General features: G+C 40.4%; 1 protein-coding gene across 1 annotated transcript in view; it reads left to right on the top strand.

Moving 5' to 3' along the window:
• PIEZO2 (piezo type mechanosensitive ion channel component 2) overlaps positions 1-12,818 on the top strand; it is a 283,328-nt gene extending 270,510 nt beyond the window's left edge. The window contains exons 48-55 of the mRNA XM_077784376.1: positions 725-872; positions 3,291-3,479; positions 3,939-4,031; positions 5,151-5,323; positions 6,719-6,835; positions 8,803-8,882; positions 10,170-10,338; positions 11,235-12,818. Coding sequence (XP_077640502.1) covers positions 725-872; positions 3,291-3,479; positions 3,939-4,031; positions 5,151-5,323; positions 6,719-6,835; positions 8,803-8,882; positions 10,170-10,338; positions 11,235-11,487 — 1,222 coding nt within the window. The 3' untranslated portion in view covers positions 11,488-12,818. The remainder of the gene's footprint in view (positions 1-724; positions 873-3,290; positions 3,480-3,938; positions 4,032-5,150; positions 5,324-6,718; positions 6,836-8,802; positions 8,883-10,169; positions 10,339-11,234) is intronic.
• The last annotated feature ends 11,736 nt before the right edge of the window (positions 12,819-24,554 follow it).

Raw genomic sequence — 24,554 nt, 5'->3', positions numbered from 1 at the left:
CAGCATTACCTCAGAGTGAAAGGTGGTTTTACACAAACAGACCACATCCTCCATTTACACGGTTGCAGTGGCTTTGTGATTAAGCCAGTTTGAAGCATATGTGTAATTCACAGAAAAAAATTGAATCATTTCAGCCTTTTCACAGTACTTGCAGTATGGACTCTTTGCATTCCAAAGAAAAGCTATAGATTAAAGCTTTCCTCACATGAAATACTCTTTAAAGTGTGGGACTAGGGAAGGGAATTATGCCCTTTGAACAGCTGCTCCTTGTGTGTTGATTTCCTTTTGATTCCCACCTTCTTCTGCTGTTTAATCCTGAGTCACAGTGCCCAGTTCCATATGCAGCAGAGGGCTGCCCACCTACTGCAAAGATGCCATGCAACACTTGGTGTAAGGAGGTGTAAAATTCATCCCACCATCCTGTAGAAAACATGCATTCCTCTCCCAGGTCAGAGGAATCTAGGAAATCTTGCACTATTCCATCACTGGCTCAATCACAATTATGGACACAATGATGCATAAGCATAGTATAGCCTGGCAAGAAGACCTAGAGTAACATGAGCTATGGCAATTTCAGGATGTGATTGTATTTGTGTTTACAGAATGTCTTAATGTCTAATGTCTTAATGTCTTAATTCTCCCTCTTGTCATACATACACTTGCTGTGCTTGTTTGATGTGATGCCTTTGCTTCTGACAAGTTATCTGCTGTTGTCTCCCTTCAGGTTCCGCCTGGTTCCATTTTTGACTGAGTTGAGAGCAGTAATGGACTGGGTTTGGACTGACACCACTCTCAGTCTTTCCAGCTGGATCTGTGTTGAAGATATCTATGCTCATATATTCATCCTGAAGTGTTGGCGAGAGTCAGAAAAAGTAAGGAAACCCCATATGAGTGATTCAGACCTTCTCTTCCTCATGCAGAAGGGAAGAGAAATTATCATGAGTCCCTAAATAATTGAGGAATTCACCACAAAAACTTTGTTGGAAGATATGCCTGGCACTTGTGTTCAGAAATATCCAGACTGTTGGGTACTTTACGTTAGTTGGCAGCTGCCACGAATGAAACTTCAAGTGGCTTCTCTGTTGTGCCCAGCTGATTTTTCCACCATTAACACGAGCTCCAGAGAAGGGTGTGCCTGCTGGTTTAATTGCATGCCTGGGTTTCAAGGCTGGGGTTGGAAGTCCTGGTATTCACACAGTCAAACACAACTAAATAACCTGGAGTAGCAGGGAAGCTGCAGCTGAGAGAAAGGTCAGTAGAAGGAAGAGCTCATGCCCTGCAGTGGAGGTCCCTGGGACATGGGGTTCATGTAATTTCAGAAGGAACTCAGCTGGCTCCTTTATCTCAGGAGAGTCCCTGCACATCCAGAACTGAACTGCCAGCCAGATAAACCCACCATTTGTCTCACTGAAATTTCAGTCTCTTTAAATCATTTAAGTTACAGTTCAAATTAAACTTGCAAATTCTGGATTCTTTGTAACTGCTACAAAGATTGCAACCATATGCTTGCTCATTTTGCCAATTTGAAAAAGAAATGAAACGTTATTTTAAGAGTGACCAAACCAGTCAGAAATTCTACATCTGTATTGAAGTGGATTTACATTTAAGTGTTACTGACGTATTTCCACTTTTATTATAATCCTGTCTCTTAATGGCAATTGCTTTCTAAGTATATCACGTAGATTAACTCAGAGTTACACAAATCATGCATATAGGTTTTTTCTCTATGACTCCCAATTCTGCCATGAAAGGAAGGAGCTCTGAAGAACTTCAGGAGTAGGGGAAGTAAAAATCCAGCTCTACTTTGACTCTCCGTCTCACCACATTTTTTTTACACTACAATTTACATTATGTGTAGCAGAGATCTGACATGGGAAGATTTCCATGTCTAAGCTGGCATCTATGCTCTAATTCCATACAGAAAAATAACTGTGTCATAACTTTACGAGTATTGTTGATGGTACTTTGGTTCTCTCTCTCACTGAGTGGAATGCCCAAGTATTTGGACTGCTAGAGTCTCTCTGAGATGTTCTATAACATCAATAGAAGTGCCTCCACTAATATCCTCCAGAAAAATAATAATAATAATACCCCTGCTGATCTTGATATGATATTTTAATGAGAACACTATTCTGTAGTGCAAGACAAATGACTTGATACTTTGCTTCTGAAAAGTAAATAATTGGTTTTAAATATAGCATTGTATTACAAATGTAATATTCTCATAGGGCTTTATGGATTCATGTTGCAAAGCAAGAGCAATTTCCTGAAAGCCAGATTCCTGGAGTGTTTGAGGTGCAGTGCAGTAGAGTGCATATTTATTTTGCACGTGTGGTATGCAATGCATGGAGGACAGGCTACTAAACACTGCGAAGTTAAACCCTGTAAGAGAATTACGCCAAAATAAATTACAGTGAAAGTAAAACATTTTACAGGATGGTGAGATTATTAAGAGTATTCAGTCATGATGCAAATAACAGAGGACAGGAATTATGGGCAAGGCAGAACATACATGCCACGTGATCTGCTTTGAAGGGAGAGGAAAAGCAGTCACTTTTGTCCTCAGAATCTAAGAAAGAGAAGCTGTTACATCAGCAGTATCCAGATTTTAGGAAGAGCAGCAACATTTTTAGCATTAGTTAAATGGAGTCAGTGTGGAATTGACTAGAAACAGATTGGATCAAGCCTGTGAACTCTTAGAAATACTGTAAGTCAGGTGTGAAATGAATGTGGAGGTAGCGCAATATCAGAAATTTTACTGATTTTATATGTCAGTTGCTGGTAAACTATTTTCCTGCTCCCCCCATCTCCCACAATATACAGTTTGGAGCACTGCAGGACCTATGAGAAGTCTGCCTTAAGGAGTTTTGTGATAAAACTTTTCAGAAGTGCAAATATTTTGGAATAAATTGTTGTATCACTTTTTCTGCTATTATTTTATATTTTGTTCTTCTGAGTTCATACTAACACTTAGACCAAAAAAATAAAAATTATCCTACCTAAATGCTTCTTTTTTTATGGTTGTAAATAATCAAAATCACAGAGCTTTAAAATATTTTTCACACTGGACACACATTGTGAGTTCATTTTCATTTCTCTCTGTTGCCATCAGAAATTGTGTGTCTGTGCAGGTTTGGCTAAAAAAACCTCAATATAGCTGTCCTCACAGGGGCTAGCAAATTACCACAAGAGATGGGCAGCCTTAAGATCATTATATATTCACCCTTCACATCATATGTAGTGTACCTTTGATAGAAGAGACGTTATCAGACTGCTGTTTTCTTTTGCAGAGATATCCCCAACCAAGAGGCCAGAAGAAAAAGAAAGTTGTGAAGTATGGAATGGGTGGCATGATTATCGTCTTGCTGATTTGTATTGTCTGGTTCCCACTGCTCTTCATGTCTTTAATCAAATCTGTTGCAGGCATCACCAACAAGCCTCTAGATGTATCAATCACAATAACTCTAGGAGGTTATCAGGTAAAAAATAAGAAACACTAAAAGCAAACTCTGTTTTTAGTATTATATTTCCTTGTGCTATTTCTGTTTTTAGCATTATATTTCCTTGTGCTATTTCTTCTTCCTTCCATTGAATTGAACTCTCCTGCTTCATGCAAGGTACCTGGCAAGCTTCCATAAATGACCCCTTTTGGGTTTAAAAATTTGTTAGTTTTTCTCTGGTGTAAAATATTATCTTCATTTTCAAGTTAAAACCAGCCTCTAGTGGCAGTGGAAACTGAATAAATTATCCTACAAGTCCACATGGTAGATATAAGATAATTGTAGGCAGCTTGCATCTCAGAGGAAGGAGATTATAACACTGTCTTGTTGAACTGAGTGCCATAATTATCTTGGACTGTGATGCACAGGATGTTGGACTGTGTATGTCGCAGCCAATGTGAAGTAAATGTGATAAGCATGTGTTCTTTTGTTTCCCAGCCTATTTTTACCATGAGTGCTCAGCAGAATCAGCTCAAAAGTTTGGATCCGAATGAGTTCAATGAATTTCTGAGAAGCTATAGGGGTAACACTGTAAGTGAAAAATAGAATATCTCATTACTTAAAAATCTGTGCATGTTTCCATGGAGGCCTTTTGTGAGTTTTGTTTATGTAGTAATGATTGGTCATCACTGCTGTCATCAATTGGAAGACATTTCTATAAATAGGATTTGCATGAAAAAAAGTTCAGACATATCATTTGTCAGGACAGTGCTGGGTTATGGTGAGACAAGCTACCATTAATGCAGACATCCTTGCACAAAATCCTGGAAGGCAGAAACCCTAGTTGTCCTATTTTCTGAATGAAACCCTCCCCTCTAAATGACACAAACCTTCAGGAGATGTGATGCTGTTTGTGTAGTGCCAAAGAAAACATGTTGTGGGGACAAAACAATGTCTAATACACTTTTAAGCTTCATACTCCTTTCTAGAACATACATCTTTCACCTTCCAGTGAGGAATGGTGGTTATGTCAAAAGAAAGTGTGCATAGCCTAGAAATGTTTTGACATTAAAATGTCCAAAAAAAGCATTTAAGCATAGTCTCAGTGTTTCATGGAACAACATGCCCAGTTTCCACAGGTTTCTAGAGGAAAAGGACTAGTAATTAGTAGGAGCTGTTGTATTGCTAATGTAACTAACATTTGATCAGCTATAACTTTAAAATAAGTGCTTGCTACTACCTCATTGAAGAATTTGATATCAGAATTTGATATTAGATCCTACCACATAGCCCATGTATAATATCACAAATACTGTAACCTAGATGCATTTGGAAGTTACAAGGTTCTAGTTGGTTCATCCTTTGCAGTCACTTTTCTATGCAGAAAGCTACTTAACAAAAGACAGAATAAAATTTTAACTAAAATTTAAACAGCCTCTACAGAATTTGTTTCATGAACTTTCAGACTCACTTTAGCCAACATGGCCATCAAACAATGAGGCCATTTTTGTCTTGCCTTTTTGATTACTTTGATTACTTTGTTGATTCCCCTTCCTATCTCAAGCTCCACTTGGTACTTGAGAAAAACAATCAGTGCACAGCACTGCATTTACAATTAATCAAACATTTACAAATCTGTTTGACTGGGAAATGTGATTCTGTGTCTTGTGAATATCACTGCACTGAACTTTTCTGCTTCTGCACCTGCAGGCTGCCTTGCAGTTTCTAGAGGGCTATGCAAGAGAAGATATAACTCGAGCAGATCTGGAGGGAAATTCAAACTCTTTATGGACCATCAGCCCTCCCAGCAGACAGAAAATGATACAGGGACTTCAAGACTTTGAGGCTGATTTCACTTTAGTTATTTCATGGACCATTCAGAGGTAATTAAACAAAGTTATTATGAGGTAGATGGATCATTTGCCAAGCATTAGCTCAGTAGAACAGTTTCACATTGCATTTTTTGTTTAGTTTTTTAGCAAATTCTACTGTGTGGTAGAGCAAAAATCTGAGAGTAGGAGGGAAAGAGACAGAGAGAAGTCAGATTTGTTGCCCATGAAAACACTTGTTGCCTGCAGTTCCAAAAAAAAAAAAAAAAAAAAAAACCAAAAAAAAAAAAACCAAAAACAAAGTGGAGCCACTACCAAATAGATTGTTTGAAATGTCCAGGTGGAATTTTCAATGGGACTTGACAGGAAGAAAAAAAAGAATTTTTTAGCCAGTTTTAGGTGGGGATGTTCCAGTGAATTGCCATTAACAGCAACCTTGCTACCATTTATGGAATGTGTATTCACTTAGACCTAGTTCAGACAGAAAACCTATGAGGAAATACAAACACAAGTTCTTCATCTTCTTATTAAGGGAGTCTGGAAGTGACACAAACTATTTTTATGCGCAAATACCATAACAATTGCACATATCCATTTTGTTGAGACCTTTTCTCATATGAGCTTTCTTTGGCCTCAGTGAACCGACTTTACAATGAAGTTCTTGAAAGAGACAGCCTAGAGTATAAAGTTGTTGCACTCAGGCTAGAGCACACCCAATCACCAAGGTAATTTGCTGGCTACTGTTTGCCAGATGGGGTTCCTGTAGATTACTGGATTAAACTGGAGTTAAGTCATCACTCCACGGAATCCAGCTTCCTTTGCACCCTCCATATTTACATGTTTTCTTGGAAGTAGAAGCTGGATTGTTGTAAGACTATGTAAGAAGTGGGTCAGCTGAATCACTGTGGATGCTCTGAACTCCCATGCTGGGTCTGTTCTTCCACAGTCAGAAATTGGCTTGTAATGAATCTGCACACTTAATTGGACTTCATTTGACATCCTCCCTCCCCCCCACACATCTTCCTGGAAGCACAAACTATTAGCTAGTGAATTACATCACTCCATCATTTCTGAGCCTTACATTAATTTTTCATAGTTACTTAGTTTGCCTATATGCTTTCATGGCCACAAGCATTCACACGCTAGTGCAGAGACATTTTTCACCCTCAAATTGTGTCTTGTGGGATACGCTGTGAACACGAATGACTGAAAATGTTATAGACTTACCACAGTGATCTTCTGCTTGACTGCTGCCTTTCATCTAGTCCAGGAGGCCACAGGCAGCAGCAAGGTAGGCATGTTGTGTCACAGAGGCAGCATACAGGCTTTCTGCCTTTGCACATCATCTGTCACGGGTGTTACTCTGCAGCCCCCAGCAGCTGCCTCACCCAGCTTAGGTTATGCTCTCATTGTAGGTTGTCAATGTGCTTTCTCTTTTACTTAAAACAGGAATCTCTCCCTTGGTGCCAAAGCTGAAATAGCATCAGATAAACTTACCTTCCCACTAAAAAACCATACCAGAAGAGATATTGCTACAATGATGGCTGAAAATCAACCGGAAAAGGTGTAAGTTATTTTCTTTTTCTACGTATATGCAGACTTTCCTCTTTGAAGCCTGATTTCCTAAGGTGGTCAAGCTTGTGCAAATGTTTCATTTGTCTACCCATCTATCCCCCTCTAATAACAGATGCCAACAGCACTGAAGCCAAGTAATAGTAATATTAAAGGTTAAAACATGTTTCCTATTATAAATGTAGGCTGAGAGGACCCTGAACACAGGATCATCAACAAGCATGGTGAAGCTATTAGTAACTTTTCTTTGATTTATTGGATAAGCACAAGTCCAGTATACTCACTGTTCAACTCACTTTTGAGTTACATCAGTTCAACTTGATCTGAGGATGTTGCATTGAAGATTTTTTTTGTTCTAAATAACTATCCAGACTGTATCTCACATTGTTACTCTTGAATAGTACTAGATTGGCAAGGAAGTGTTAAATCACTGCGGTCAAAGGGTAACATCTGCAGTTGCTTCTGACATCAGATCTTTTCCTGTGATGGAAATTTGCAAGGCATGCTCTTCATATGAATATCAAACATTATTCTACAGATACAGCCTTATGGCATAAACCACAGTGGTGACTCCTTTTAGATCTGAAAAGAGTCAGCTCTTCCTCTTCCGCCTTCTCACTGGGGATTACTTTACAGCAGTAGTTTCTAAGTACTGCTAAGCCAAACACATCATCCCTGAAGGCCACTTGATCTGATTTGTGGCCAAACGAGTTGAAAAGTTTAAGCTGAGACCAACTGGGATTGTGAAAACTCTGAGAAGTTCTTATCTGTTAGTAGGTAGAAATTAGATTTGCCTTTTCTGTGCACAGCTGTTTTTCTGCACCCACACACACTCATACATCCAGATTGCTGTTGCACATGTGATCATTGCAATTAAAAAATACTTGATGCCTCTTTTCTGCTGTGTGAAGATACAGCAATATTTCCCGAGGTGATGTAGAGCCACAGAGAGTGGATTTTTCTCATTTGTGGAAAGAAGTAATTAATTCATAGTCCTCTCTTTGCAAAAGACAAGCAGTAACACAGAAAATAGAGCTAATTTGCCTATCTTGCAGTAGTTTTGTAGATTTAAGGTTTTTACTTGGTCGTAAACAAAAAATGGTTGTGATAGCTATTAGCCATTCAGATACTCAGATACAGGGAGCTTTCTGCCACCACCTCTGCTGGGACAATTTAGCTGCTGAGTTCTTACCTTTTCTTGGACCTGCTGGAGTGACCAGAAGGGATTTTCAATTGGCCACCCTTGTTCTTCCTCAGCCTGGTGTATGCGATGTAGCCCAGTGCCACATGATTTCTCTGAGAGCTCCTCTTCCTTGGAATTTTTCAGTCATTTGAGGAAAATGTTAGAACAGCGTCTCTGCTTTTAGTGAAATGTATCTCCCTCTAGATACTGGTAATTTATTCCCATTCAAGATGATTTGATTTGAGTCCAGTGAGAGAACTTTTACAAATATCTTTCTTTAGAAGTTTGAAATCCTTCTAAAAACTGTGAAAATATTTCCCAATAAAAATTTCTGGCAAAAATTTTCATTCTTTTCAGGTGTTATTATCAAAACACCTTTCAATTCTGAAGTAATAGTTGTGCTCACAACATATTTTTCTATCTTGTTTACTACTAGCGATGTGCTGCCTTTATGATATACTTTATTGTTGACTATAAAAGCAGCTTTTTTTAAAGGTGACAAAAATTATAAAGTCTACATGAAATCACAGGTGCCCCAGCTATGTGGAATTGATGGTATGTGAATGGTGACATTATGGATGGAACTGAACTCTCTGCTGAAGTTCTGAACAAACATAGCTGAAAAATCCAGTTAATTTTCAGATGTGACATCTGAAAACTATAAAGTCATAACTTAAGCCAAGAATTACTGGGAACTGTGTATAACACTGTTAGGTATTTCTAAATTATTTTAGAGGTATAAAAATATGAAATATTTGATTTCTCATTTTTTTTCCAGAACATTAGAGGAAGTGTATCCATACTACATCAAGGCTCCTAGTGATTCTCTTGCAAAACCCATAAAGCAGCTATTGAGAGGTATGTCTCCACACCATGGAAAACAGAGTATGGTTTTAAAGAAGTGCAAGGCAGCACTCACACTTGTACATTCACAGCTGTTACAAGGTACCTCAGTTTTAAATGCACGTAAAATGGTTTTTACTTGGTGTCTGCAAGCTTGAGGTGAGATAAGGTTATACAGTAAAAGGCAGAAAGTGCATCTCCACATATTTTATCTTTGGATTTAACAGAAAAGACTCTAAGGGTGAAGTCCATCTCCTTCAAGTCTGCTTTAAGAACTCTTTTCCTTTGTTTTATGTGTAAGTGATTACAACTTTCACTTCTCCACATCTCCCTGCTACCTTACTGTGAACAGTCAGCAGTTTTGCACATCTGCAAATGCAGCTCCTCAGCTTTAATAATGACACTGCATTATTTTTATTGGTTTTTAAGCTATTTCTTCCTTATTGGCTGCAAAGAATCCACTTTAAATAACTCACTGAATCTCAGAATCCATACAGGTACTCACAGACATACAGAATACATGCACCCACACACACACATATGTGTGAAAAACCTGCTGGGTTGGAATAGTAGAAACAAGTCTTTATCTAAGAGCAATTTTCTCAACAGAGGCTAAATTTGGAGCTTGAATGAAATAGTAGTAGTGCTGTGTAGTATGTTCTTGTCAAGGTTCATCAAGAAAAACAATTCTTGAGGCTGAACCCAGCTCTGTGAGTAGCAATGAGTGCTTCACTGTCATTGGTCAGGTCCCAAATCTGAGTTTCTTTGGAAGAGCTTTAATGTATACACCACTAATGTACACTCAGGAGGACCAGAGTTCATCTCCTGTCTGTGTGACCAGTATGCATAAAACAGAATAGCACCCTTTTTTGATACAAGAGAATAATATCTTTTATATCAGACACAAATAGTTTATGGTGATAGATTTCCTTTGAGATACAGAAGCTGACTGCTACCCTTTCAAGTTCAATGTGTTTCCATAGGTCTGAAATGCAGACATGATGAGTGCTATTGATACTTTGGCCTGAAAATACCAAAATTATTTGACAGTTGTGAAAAAGCATGTAATATGAAATATTTTAAATATTTAATGCAGATTCAGATAAGATTTTCAGAAGAAAGAACACAGAAATCTGGGTTTTATAATTTTGTATACAGAAATAATGTAAAATGGACTTAGAAGAATTTTGCTTTTGCATTGTTAGTCATTTTATAATGCAGATGTTTGAAGTATCTGTCTCAAAATGTTTGATTTTTGCAATTCTTGTTGTATATATATTAACATTTCCTTTTTTTCAATAGACTGCAAGTGGGAAAATATTACAGTTTCCCTTGTCAAAAATGCATCTGAAGAATGGTGGGTTTTGAATCAGCTTGGGAAAAGACAAAAAACACCTCAAGAGAGTCTCGAACTTTTCATATTCAGTGATAAAGTCAGTCCACCAAGCCTTGGATTCTTGGCTGGTTATGGGTAAGAGGGAATCTTTACATCAAATTAAATAAAGTACATAAGATAGAAGTAGAGGTGGTTTTATTTGCTGATTTGGGGGGTTATTTTTTGTTGTTGTTGTAGTGTTTGAACATTACAACATTTTGAAAAGGGGTGTTGTGAGATTTTCAAATCCATGTCTATTAATATTATCTAGAGAAGGATTAATATTTGCAAGGTTAGTATCACCCCTGATAACTGCTCTCCAGTGGGAATAAAAACATAAGCACCCTTCACACCAATTTCCTACTGAAGAGAAAACTCAAAATATGTTAGTTTAGCTGCAAGTCAAGTTCTGCCTGAACTCTGCCTGGTTTTGTCGACATTCTCAATCTTGTAGCCAGGACCCTAGGTGTGAAGGAGACATGAAATACATCTCCACGGACAGAGGAAGGCAGGAGCCTAAGCATTCCCACAAGATACACCTTTCTGGTAGGATTTTGGAGACATCCCCATAGAAAGATTATCAGGGAGGATTATCAAAGTAAATGTTAGTTTGTCACCAGTTACATATACCTTAATAAAACATATAAGATATGAAACTGACAGATAATTTGCCTTTAGCAGCCAGCTGCTGTCAGATTGCCAGTTGTGACTTCCAAGCTGTAGCAGGCAGCTACATGATGGACATGTGGCCATCAGCAACTGGGGTCAAATGATTTAAATCAGCAGCCTCAGCTGTTTATGATTCCAGATGTGTGAGGTGTTCTAAGAGATTTTATTTTCCTTAATCCTGTGGCATAGCAGAAACATGACCCTAATTAGAAATTGACATTCAGTCCACTGACAGACCACAGCTAGCCATGTAGATGAGCTTCCTCACACTTGGCTGCCCTTTTACAAGGCATGATTTGAACCCTTCCTTTCTTTCTTTTCAGCATTATGGGACTATATGCCTCAGTTGTCCTGGTGATAGGGAAGTTCGTCCGTGAATTCTTCAGTGGGATCTCTCACTCCATCATGTTTGAGGAGCTACCCAATGTAGACCGAATCCTGAAGCTGTGTACTGACATTTTCCTAGTACGAGAGACTGGAGAACTGGAACTAGAAGAAGACTTGTATGCCAAGCTAATATTCCTGTATCGCTCACCAGAGACTATGATCAAGTGGACTAGGGAAAAAACTAATTGATCTCTTTGGCATCACACTGCAAATCAAGTTGGTTAAATCTGAATTTTAAAGGAAAAAGAAAAAAAGCACAATATTCTCTTAAGAGCTAAGCCTTTTATAGTTGGGTAGCAATGATTTTTCTCTGAAGGAATCCTGGAAGCTACGGCCTTAGGAATCCATGCTGCCTTTCAAATTAAGGATCAACAGTGAAGAAGGCTGAATGATTTGTTGTTTTTAATGTGCCACTCCTCTACAATCTGGGGACTGCTTTGTAATTTAATCAGCAAATGTTTGCATCTTTGTCTGGCTAATTTAATTTTCCAGACAACCATTACAACTTAGAGAGAAACTAAAGGAGTGAAACCCACAGATGACTCCAGTGTACCTTCTTAATCCTTTCTGGAGCCACACAGTTTGGATTGTGCAATATGCTGTTGTACATCGCTGACTTTCAAGCTACAGTAATGGGACACTGAGCCTTCAGGACACTCAGCACCCAGGGCCACACTGGGAACTGAAGACATTCTAGCCATACCCATTTGTAGAGAAGCAGAGGTTTTGATGTACAAAGGACACTGTGGACCAGCCTCTGTCAGCAAAAAGAAAACAAGTAACAATCTCTTGAAATGCCTTATTTTATTTGTATAGTCACAGGAGACATTTCCACCAAACATCAATCAATGACTTTTCTCAGGAAAAAGAAAAAAACAACTGAAACTTGACATTTTGTCAAGATTAACTGATGGCTAGAATAATTATGGTGAATTATGGAGTGTTCTGCTGGGCCATTCTCTTCAGCATTACTGCTTTCCATTTGATGAGAAAAAAAAATGAAATCAATGACCTAATGAGCAACTTCATTTCTTATAACCCTTTAAAGACTGAGTAGTGTGTGCTTCTCTCTGCTCCCCATGACATGCTTTTTCCCATTTCGATGATTTAAGGCAACTGTTGTTTTTCTGTTAGCTGATATTCTTCTTCCAGTGTTTCAGGTATACAAAAATGTTTACATATTCCAAATCACATTTTTACATCTGAGACGGGTTTTTTGTTAAGTTCCCAAATATAGACATACGTTTGAGCTTGAGAAATGCCCTTTTTTTTCTTTCTTTAAATTACTATTATTAGTGAAACAAATGTCTCATTAGAGAACATTGCAGCATGAAAATTTACAATTGCAGTGTAGGTTTCTTTCCATGTTAAAAAAAAACTGAGAAAAAATAATTGAATGGGTAGGGTATGTTAAAAGGATATACTTGTAGTTTTGATTCAGTAATGACTTAAAATAAAGCACATGTTGCAAAGTCATTTTAGAAGTATTTTTTCCTCTGCCTTTTTACATGAAATGGGAAAAGTTTGACATTCTTCTTAATCTGTGACAAATAAATCTCTTTCTTGTAGTTAGCTGCTATTTATTATATGAATGATTAGTTAATCACCAGAAAGAAACTAACATAATTTGCTGGCACATTTTACTGCAGAACTTCATAAAACAGCACAACTAAATGAAGTTGAAACATACTCTGCTGAGTGCTTCCATGACAAATGCTGTCACATCCATTCTATACTGTGAAAACTAACACTTTGAGCACCTTGATGTGCACAAAATAAGAATTGCTTCATGATATTGTAACAATAAAATAATTTGATGACTGGAACTCACTGGAAGACAACCTGATTTCCTCTGAAGTGAAAAGGTGGCTGCTCAGGCAGCATTCCCCCTGGAAAGTTTTACTCCATTTCTTCCATATGTCCTGTGAATGAAAATTGAAATATACAGGGCAGCCCTGACACAGCACTCAGGGATGCTAAAATGTCTTTTATAGTTAGATGGATCCTCACCTGGGTGTTCAGTGATTTTAAGGAGACAAACACTGGAAGGAGAAGTGTGAAGGATGTAGTATGTTTCTAAAGGTACCAGCCAGCAGAACCATGCTGGCCACAGTTGGTCCTGGCTCCCTTCCTTGTTCCTTCTCTTCAACAGGCACTTCCTTTTTGTTGGGAAAAATCTGTCTTCAGAATGAGCTGTACAGTTATTTGGGCTTTGCAAAAAAATGTGCTGCTCTTTCTTCATGGATTGATCAAACTTTGAAAATAAAAGGATTCTTCTGTTGTTTTTTTTTTTTTTTTTTTTTTTAATTTATTTATTTTTAAAACGGCCTATAGTCACATCACTGATCTGGGCTGGGTAGCTACCTGCAATGGGTGAGGAGTGTACCTTACCATCCTTTGAGCCCAGCTGCCCAGATAAAGTTGAACTGGCAGCCATTTTCCAGGGGCATTATAGGTGGTCAATACTGGGACCAGTACCATCTAACATCTTTATTAACATCCTGGAGGACACAGCAGAGGGCACTTTCAGCAGTGTGTGGACTTCACTGAACCTGGCTCTGGGGAGGTTTGTGATAGCGCGGATGTGCCAGCTGCTCTCCTGGGGCGTGGGCTGGGCAGCTGCGACAGCAGGAGCAGGACTTCCTTGAAAGGCAGATCTCAGGATGCTGGAGAAATTATCTGCCAGGTACATCATGAACTCTGGCAAATGCAGCAGTCCTGCCTCTGAGGCAGACTAACCCTTACACAGTTCAGACTAGGTAGATGGGTTGGGAACAGCTTTAGAATAAAAAGAGACAAGACCAGGGGTGGGAATTACAGTGTGCCCTTGAGGCAAAGGAAACCAACAGCATATTGGGCTTTACTTACAGGATCACTGCTGAAAAGTCAAGGAAATTCATTAGCCCCCCTCTGTTCAGCATTTGTAAGACCACATCTGGAGGACTGCATGGAACTTTGGGGGCTCCAGTGCAAGAAAGATATTGACATAGTGGACTGAGCAGGCAGCTGAGAGCACAACAGGTGAGAGGCTGCAGGAGCTGGGCTTGTTCAGCCTTAAAACAGAGAAGTCCCATGGAAAAGCTTATTGGTGTCTACAGCTGCTTGATGGTGAGATACAGAAAAGCCAATCTCTGCAGAACTGCATGATAGATCTGATTAAATAAAAGGAAAACTATTTTTACCGTGAGGGCAATCAAACACTGGAGCAAGTGTCCAGAGAACCTGAGATCATCAGCCCTGGGGGTTTCCAAAACATGGCTTGTCAAGCCCCGAGCATCCTGTTGTAAGTGGCCATGCTTCAGACTGTAGGTTTGATCTGAAACTTCCTGATGTTCCATGCAATCTGAATTATGTCACGATTTTAAGATCCTGTCAGAGATGCAAAGTAACCTGCTGGTGTGCTTTCCCAGTCTATGAATGCATTAGCTCTCTTGTTCTGCCCATCAATAGTCCAGTCCTTAAAACAGAAGGAGAAGCAGAATTCAGCTGCAGTCTGTTTTTCTTGGCTCTATTTAGAAACCTGCATGTGCTTACACAAGCAGTGGTGTGAGTTTGTAAGTCAGAGCAAGGACAAGTGCTTTGACAACACACCCAGCTGTAACCACCAGGCATCCCAGAATTCTCACTTGTCTGTGTGACAAGGCAAAATGTTCAGCTTGCACTGTTTGTGTAATTAAAGCTTTCACAATTTTCCCTCATTTGGTAAACTGGTTAATCCCTGGGTAGTTAATACAAATAGATAAATAATTAATAAATAAACAAACCGTGGCTGCTCTGCCTGGCACTGTGTGATATTTAAACAGGGTTTCTACTCTGAGTGCATATGAGCTAATTTAGATCAGGTTTTGTTGCTTCCTGCTTGAGGAAGGAAACCAGAGGAAATCCAATGCTGTATTAAATGCTTGGGGAAACAAGAGAAAGCAACCTGTGAGCAGGCAATAGGAAAGGCAAATTCCTGTTCACTAGCCAAGGGAGCAGGACCTACAAGTGCAGTACAACCCTGACCCACTGTACTGAAGGGCTGCATGTTTTTAGGTTACATTAAGTTAAGGTGGACACAAGACAGCAGAAAAAGAGCTGGAGAAGATATAAGTATTCAGAATCATTCAGTGAGAATGATTCATCCTTCAATCCTGTGTTTCAAGTTGATAAAGTTCATGGTATGAGAAATCATTCACACCTTAGCTTCAAGATTTGTCTAAGGAATGTGCTGCACAAGTAGCAAGCCATGGAAGGGACCACCAAACACCTCTTCTTGCCTCTCCTGGCCTGACTGGCACTTCCCAAGGCCAGTTCCACTGACTGCCATTTCTGTTATTAAAACAGAAATCTAATGAAAAACATCTGCTATGAAGAAAACTAGCTGGACACTGGCTGATAACAGGAGACTGCAGGCTTTCTTAAGAGTAACTGGAGTATTCATGTACGAAGGAAAATATCCCTCTTCCATGTGCAGAAAATACTGATATGCTTAACAAAATGCACAAATGAAAATATTAATCCTGTCTCATCCCAGGCTCTGGACCCACCAGATCATAAGCTCAAACCAGGATTGCTTATCTAGAGGGGCACACATCACACACAGAGCTCAGACGTATTGTGACCATCTCTTCCTGCCTCTCCTCACCAGCAAGATCACACACAATCATTTCCCTGGTGTGGGGGGGCCACAAATGAACCTATGAGGATCCCCTCCTAGCATAAAGTTCTCAGTGCTGTGGTTCCAACCCAAACCTCCGTCAAAGTCTTCCATGAGGTCACATCATTTTTTCAGAGGGAATCTGAAAATCTCCACAGGGCCTGAGGCAGCCCAGCTGTGCTGGATGTGCTGCATTGCTGGACACCAGCTAATACCTGCTCTGCAACTTAGGATCTCACCTTGCATGCAAATATATCAAACACATGTGTATGGACAGTGTGCCTCTCTCTCTCAGCACAATTTTGCTGTATTAGCTCTCATTAATATTTCAAGCTCTTGTCTCCTGCAGCTCGTGCTGGGGTAGAAGAGGGAGCTGCCAGAAGACACAGACGTGACCATCAGACTCCTGTAGCAAACATTTAGGGAAAGCACATTTTTAATGTTATGGCAGCAAGAGTGAGGTAATGCAGTTAAAATATTTATGAACCCTTTCAGCTGACATCTCCAAATACCTTGTAGAGCCCAAACTTTGGAGGTCAAGGCAACGTATTAACTAGATATTCATCCAGCTATAAAAAAATTTCCCTGTTTTAAACAATGCTGGGGAGAGGAAGGGGTGGATCACAGAGAAAAAAAGAGAAGAGTTGTAAAGTTCATCACATATCACAAGGAAACACATGGAACTTTTGGACAAAAATTAAACTGTACCCTTCTCCCTTTCACAGAAAGCCTTCTAAAGTTATCATTTAAAAGTTCAAAATATTCTTCCTTGCAAAGGGTCACAAAATAAGGATGAATTGCAAATACTCCAAGGTTGATAAAACACCATGTTACCTGGCCTGCAAAAAGACAAGTGGGATCTGCAAAAGATGCCAATTTTTTATATTTTTAATCCATAGCTCACCACCTGTTGAGCAGAAACATGGTGCTTACAGCTGATGGCTTGAGAGATGAGCGGCTGCTTGTGGTCTTGTTATTAAAGGGGAAGGGAAAAAAAGAAAACAGATAATGGAACAAATAAATGAGAAGAAAACTCAAGAGATGCTTCTAGCTACCAATTGCTCTGATGGACACATAAGCAAAGTAAATCAGATTGTTTCAATGGGGCCCCTAGAGGCCAAAACTCATAATTTTTGCATGTTTGGACACTGCTTGCTCTCTTCCTCATGCCTACTGCAACCAATGTGGCTTTTTCTGCTGGGCTCCATCCCTTGTCATCAGGTCTCACATGTGTCACATCACAGATCCCTTTCCCTGTCCACTAAAAATCTGCACAAGTTCACAGCTGTCAGGGCTCTGACATAGAGATCCCAATGCCAGCCAGCCCTGCCTCCTCCCAGGCTCCAGCTCAAGTCCAGCCTCAAGCTCTCTCTTGCACAGGCAGGCTTCCATTCATGCACTAGCACAAGTCACTGGGAGACACCAAAGGTCAGCCTTTGAAATGGCACAATTGTTCTCCCACCCCAAAAAAAAACCCAAAAAAACCAAAAAAAACCCAACAACAAAAAAACCCCCACACAATAAAAAAACTAAGGAAATTGAGCAGAGCTGAAAGTACTTCATTGCAAAACAAAATGACTGAAGGTTATTTGTGAGCAAGGAGACAAAATGCATTTTCAGATGGCTTTTTGAATCATCCTATCAGATGTTTATCTATCTAAGCTGTTTCTTTTACAGTACTCAGCCAGCCCATCTGGTACTTAGCTCATGATGTATGGATTCAAAACATATCCTTAGTAATTTGCTGATGAAGTAATATTTATCCTGCTTGTTTTGCTTAGACAAGACTCCACAGCCATTCCACCAGGTCTGTGGGATTTATGAAGCTACTTCAACTGCTTTCAGCTAAAAAAAAAAAAATTAAAATTGGTGGTGGTCTTTTTAGGGATCCAAAGAAGAGGAAGGGCACTCGTCTCCACCAGGGTTTCTGACAGACTCTGAGTCTGCTGTGCTGGAGCAAAAGGTAGATCCATTTCTCATTTTCCCTGCTCCAGCCATCCCTTTCCTTTTCAGCTGACCAAGCAGAGATTCAGACGGCCCCAGGTCTCCTTCCAGATACATCTAGGGAGGTGCTCCCTATGCTGAACACTTCCCCACATCTCCTTGGCAGAGGCTGGAGTCACCAACCAAAGTGGCCAGCCCCAAACAGAGAGTGCCACCTTCCACTGAACTTTGTAGAGAACACTTCTGAACCGAATGTCCTGGCTGCAGCCTGGGTAAGACAATTTCAACACCTTTAGTCTAAGGGAGAGTCCCTTTTTCCTGTGGCCAGGCTTGTTGATATCCATGCACTGAGCTCAAGCTCCTTGAAATCAAGAGCAGGGCATGCAGAGCAGTTAAGAGGGCATTTTCTCAGCCAGCAGCCTCTGAGGGATACATTGGAGCATTTCCCTGCAGCCCAGCACAGCTCACTGAGGTTTCCTCCACTTCCAGCTACAAGACTATGAACTACATAATAAGGATGAAAGGATTTGGGGAAGCTGTCTACACAACCAACTGAAAAGGGACGAACCTATCCTAGGGCCCAGTGACTCAGGAAGGAGCTTTTCCATCCTTCAGGTCGGGAGCTGAATAAGTGCAATGAAACAGAGCAATTAACTTCTCTAAAAGAGGATGTACCCATTTTGAAGCTTTTCCTTATTAGTCATGAACTGGCTCCCACCAGAACTATTCAACATGTAAATAGTTGTAAGCCTACTTTACTACAACTCTTCATTTTGTAGTATTAATACAGGTCACACAGGCAAGGGAAGACAATAATTCTGCTTGCATTTGGGGCTGCAGTTCAACATGATATCTGGAAGATAAACGAAAAACACACGCATACACATAAATCTTCTGATAGTCACTTCTTGAAGAGAAGCTTTAGTCATTTGGCAGCAGCACAGAATGATTTAATATTTATTTTCATGCTTCCTATATAGTTGAAGGCAAAGATGAACATGCATGAAGATCATGCATACTGTCAACTGGGGCATCTCTTTCCACTGACCATGCAAGGGGCTAAAGTATTAAATGAGGGAGCTAAAGGATAGATCCAAAGCTGTGCATGTGAATATATTCACTCAAATATATTCACTCAGTTCTCAGCCCTACTAGTTTTAGACATCTGGTGAAGTTTTCCATTATATTCTCATTGTCCAACTTAAAGGTAAACACAGAGCAATGTGCGATTTCACTCAAATCACATTGGCACAATTTCTGGAATACTATGGCAACAGGTAATATGGAAAAATGATGCAAGGGTGACCAGACATGAGGGATTGTTAAAGAAAAACCACCAGTTTTAACTCTGAGAAATAAAATCAAATGCAACCAGCAGTGTTTACAGAAATGTGTTTTCAGTTTCACCTGGCAACACCTACTTCCAAAACCATTCCTCCTTCACTATTACAAATTCATCTGGAAGGTCCACAAAGCAGAGAGGTTAGCCAGCTCTCAGTGCAGTGCATCTTGCTGCTGACTAGGAACTGAACCTTTTTTTCCCTCATCAGTTTTCCCAGCCTGTATTTATGAAGCCTATCAGGATGGATCAAAATAGATCAAGGACTGTTTGTAGCTAATCAACAGCACGATTTGGCTGCACTTCACCAAGATTCAGACATTGTGACTCAGCCTGAGCCAACACTTTAGTTTATGACTTTGATGAACCTGGTTCCCATGGTCGAGTTTAACCTACAGATGAAACCCACCCTTTTTCGCCTGTATAACTCCTAACTCACATAAGCCCAACAAAAACAAGGCAGCAATAAAGAGGAAATTAGAGGGGGGAGAGTTTTAGAGAGGGTGACTTAGGGATGACTATTAGAGGTGACAAATTCAGCTGCACCTACACTTAGCTGACAAGAGCTCTACACTGCACCTGTTCCTTTTTAACCCTACACATGCTGTGGATGGAAGGATGGTGTATAATTTTGCTGTGCCAGCAGCATCACTGCCACAAAGGCTCTGAGACTAGTAGAAGGTTTTGTCCAAGTGCATCTGACTTTCACAAAGGCAGACGCTACCAGATTCAGTCCTTTATGGCATTTAAAAAGCCATCCATACATGCTTATGTTGTTGATATAACAATTAAAACATTTGCTTGCAGGTGTTTTTAGCCTGTTTCCATTTATAAGTATAACAGAATAGTCAGATTGAGAAATTAGATTCACAGAAGTAAAAAATCCGAAGTATGGATTCTCAAAGCAATCATAACTTATGTCCCATTTTCATATGAAATCAAAGAGAAGTGGTTTGGATGTCAAGAGCAGTACCACTCAGGTTTTCATCTTCCTTAAGTAGACTCTTTCAACCAGTGGAATAGGAATTGAACTCTGAACCATGGTGTAAGCATCTGATTATTTCTGTTTCTGGAAAGTATGCCTTTACCTTCACCCTCTCTTGCAAACAGTTACCAGCCAGCAAGCAGGAGGAGCAAAGTTCCCAGTATCTGCTGCACAAGCCCATGCCCTCTGCACAGGACCACCTCCTGCAGCTGCAGAGAAACAGTTAAAAAAAGAATCAGAAACCACACTGAGCCATTATAGTCAGTGAGTAATCAATTTCTGCTGGTACGCTATTATGCAGCTGGCCCTCCATCATGCACACTTCCTGAAAAACATCCACACCCGGGAAAAAAAAACCTTTCTACAGAAAGGATGGCTATGAGACATGACTATACTGCATTTATTAAGAATGTTTTATAAAGCATAAAATCTGACTCCTTGCAGGTAGTGATCACTAGCAGAAGTTTCCAGACTTTTACTGTCAAGATTAAGTGCCACTCAATTCCAAGCCATAGGAAATGTTTATGCTGATCAATCTCAAGGTCTAAAACAGGAGTCACCACACGTTCCCTATGACACCCTTCCTCCCACAAGCGCTCCTTCCATTTCTGCTATTCTCCAGGATCCTCACCGGGACACAGCTTGTGGGGCAAACCTACATTTCATACTGTTTCCTAAGCCTAGATCTGGTCTCTGGAAGCAATATAAAACATTAAACAATGTTAGGAAACAAGAATAGGCAGAGAGATTTGGGGTGACTAAAGGAAGTTCCCATCTTCAACTGCCTAATATGTAGCTTTAGAGAGGATGGAACCAGACTCTTCTCCAAGGTGCACTGTGATGGAATAAGAGGCAGCATTCACAAGTCCCAGCACAGATTCCCATTAGATATAAAAAATATTTTTTTTTTAACTACAAGGGATAGAGAAACTTGTGCATGTCTGTCCTTAGAGACATTAAAGTCCAGCACCTTGCTGTGAAACTCTTCTACTTCCCTCTCTTTGACCCCATCAAACTCTGTTCTTAAAGATGTCTGCAACACACATGATCACCATCTCCTGAGAAAGGTTATTTCTTCAACCTTTGTTCCTCTGGAGAGTGCTGATTGCATTTAGGATGGAGCTATTACTTCTTCAATCTGCCCATGTGCTTATTGCAGCTGATAAAATGTCCAAGGGTGGTTTTGAAAAGGAGCTCCACTCCTGTCAAAAACAACATTAGGGTGAAACTTTATTACTGACTAAATGCTTCAGGACTCAGCAACCAAAGCAGATGCTGCAGCTTGCCCCAAAAGTTTTACAGGCACTGCTCTTTCTGTCTTCTCATGTCTCTCCTTTCCTTTCCCTGCCCTTCATGAATACTGGCTTGGAAGGTGGGATGTGAGAAGAGGGAGGGGGGAAAAGTTATTTTTGGCTGTCAACTTCTTATGGCATGTCTGTCCCATAAAACTCTTTGGAGCTGTGTGCCTCACCCTGACTCAGAACAAAACCAGGCCTGAAATGGCAGAGAAATTTCCTTGTGAGACACAAGCTGTGCAGCTGCCAGCCGGTAGCAATAATGTCCCAAAGCACTGACCCGCTCAGGGCCTTGAGCCAGCAGAATGCAGGCACGGGAGCCTAGGGATATAAACTGCTTATAAACCCACTGGATGCCTAAGCCCACATTCGTCTCTGAGGCAAAATTCCCTCAATGGGAGCTTTCCTTGACTTGAAAGGGCTGAGCTCAGAGTCCTTGTCCCATGCAGGGCGGCAGTCTAGACATGCTGGCGTGGGCGGTGGGGAGGGCGCTGCCAGGGGAGCTGCCTCCTGCTCTCTGCCAGGAGCTCCTGCAGCCTCCCACCCCTCCTCTGCACGGCCAAAGCTGCGACCCCCTGCACCTGCCATGGCCCTTGTCTGAGCATTTAGACACAGCATCCCTACAACAAACACGGGAGCCTCCTCAGAGCTGACACGGGGAGGGAGAATGAAGTATAATTAACAAGGTCACATGATTGAATAGCACATCAAGAATTGTTTCTCTCTTCGCATCCTCAGTATTGGCAGTGCCTGTCAAAAGCAAGATCAAGAGTCCTAAAAAACTCTTTGGAGGCTGGTATGGCACTGATTCTCAAGACATTGTTTGAAAGCTTGAAGGCTGCTTACTTAAAGTATCTAACACAGGTGGAAGACCCTGAACACAAATGGACTTTAGGGAGCAGGTCCATTATATAATTTCTCCTTTTTCAGTTTTTTTTTCACCTCTTTTTTTAAACAGAGCCATTCAAGTTAACTGAATTAGCACATATGCCTCTCCAGACACCATTCAGCACCTAATCAAGTGGTAGGATTATAAATACCATGTGCTGCAGCAGTGTCTGAACCTCAGTTTTTGAAGGTTAGATTGTCTTTACAGCTTTGCACCACTGGGACAAAAAAAAAATGCATCAGGTAAGCAGTGATTTCATTGCATCAGGCAAATGCCACACAGAAAATAAAGTTTAGAGAAAATAAAATTTACAGAAAATGTGGAACATGTGAGTCGTGCAAAACAATCTTTCTGCTCTGCTACTTCAGTAACGTAAAGCAGAAGTTACCTCTGAACTGCTGAATTACAAGTGAAATGAAGAGGTAACATTTCAAGGTGAGCAGATCCCTGCCTGGGTAGAGCTGTCTGATCTTGCTGGGAGGCAGATACAACCTTTCCAAACCAGAGATCAACTTTCCTAATCAAAGTGTAAGAGATGTTAGAGGGATGCAGAGGAAATGGTGGATATGGATTTTACCTGTGATGTCTGCATGCTCTTGAAGTAACCTTGACAGAATAATTAAATGTAATTTAGAGAGGGAAATGCATTATTTATAGATGTATTGCAATAACTAGGGGAAATGTAGATCTTCAACATTCTGAAGATAGGCAACTCCCCAAAAGAGGAATGAGTGAGCAACAGGGAAAGTAGACAGACTCACCCAGCTGAGTTAGAAACAGCTCTGTGGACTTCTATGACCTTAACAAAAGGGCTTAACAAAAGGGCTATGACTGAAAAGAGATACCCAGATCTCCTTTATGGACAAGCATTTTTCCAGGGCTAGTAGAGGCAGTGAGTTGCCCATTCCCCTAGCTTACTTAACTTTCAGGCTTACTCCAGAGCCAACAAGTCTGCACAGTAAAGTCTCTGTGCTCACTACTAGCAATTGTTTATTTGGAGCTGTCATGCTCTGAGCGAGATAAAAAAAAGATCAGAAAGGCTCATGTGAAGGTTAGATAGTAGAGCTGGTCCTAGCTCAAACCAACTGAACGGGTTAGCCCAAGGTCTGCATGGAGCAACCGGCATCGTCTTCTGGGGAAAACAGGCAAAGTGATCCAAGCACCAGCCAGACCTGTCCATAAAACACACCAATCAATGGCAGCACGAGACACGTACACACAGAAGGAAACACAAAGAGGGTGGTGGAATGGAATCAGCTAAGATCAGAAGGCAATGGCACAAACCAGTACTTTTGAAAGGCAACGAAATGAATGCAGATTTGAAAAGTTTATAAAGAGATTTACTTTTGGAAGTCCTGTCATAGAATCATAAAACCAGTTAGTTTGGGAAAATCCTTTACTATCGTCAAGTCCGACCACTAACCCAGACCTGCCAAATCCACCACTAAACCTTGTCCCCAAGGGCCATATCTACACATTTTTTTTAACGCTTCCAGGGATGATGACTCCACCACTTCCTTGGGCATCCTATTCCAATGCTTGACAACCCTTTCAATAAAGAAATTTTTCCTGATATCAAATCTAAGCTTCCCCTGGCACAACTTGAGACTGTTTTCTCTTGTTCTGCCACTTGTTAACCGGGGGAAGAGACTGACCCCCATCCTACCAGAATCTCATTTCAGGTAGTTGAACCTCTGAAGAAGTTACACTGTGTAGTCCAGTAACATATTTCAGTGAGTTTTAGTCCATAAACTTTTGTATTTTGGGTCTCTCTCCACCATCAGGTACAGCTTTGAATGCACATTTGCACATTCCAGCAGCTGTTTTATTTTATTTAGCATTCAGCCTTCTTCAGCTTTCATCACAAGGATCTGTAGTCTGTTTTAGAGCTGATCTGGCAGAGAAATCCACAATGAAAAACTTTGTCAAGAGCTCCCTAAGATCTCCAGGTCTTACGAGTTTGGAAGACTTCCAGCCCTCTCCCAGTGATTTCCCAGTTCACACTCAAAGAATTTTCAGACAATTGGACTGATATTAAATAAAATTTTACTCCCTAATTCCCAGGGGCTGGAACACAAAGGGAAATATATATATAGGTTTAGGCAAATTAATAATTACACAACATAGAGAGAAGAGCACAGGAGGACTATTGGAATATTCTGCTG

This window comes from Lonchura striata, chromosome 1, assembly GCF_046129695.1.
Source record: "Lonchura striata isolate bLonStr1 chromosome 1, bLonStr1.mat, whole genome shotgun sequence".
NCBI classification, from domain to species: domain Eukaryota; kingdom Metazoa; phylum Chordata; class Aves; order Passeriformes; family Estrildidae; genus Lonchura; species Lonchura striata.
The sequence above is the reverse complement of the archived record's forward strand: the minus strand, read 5'-3'. Positions and strand labels throughout refer to the sequence as shown.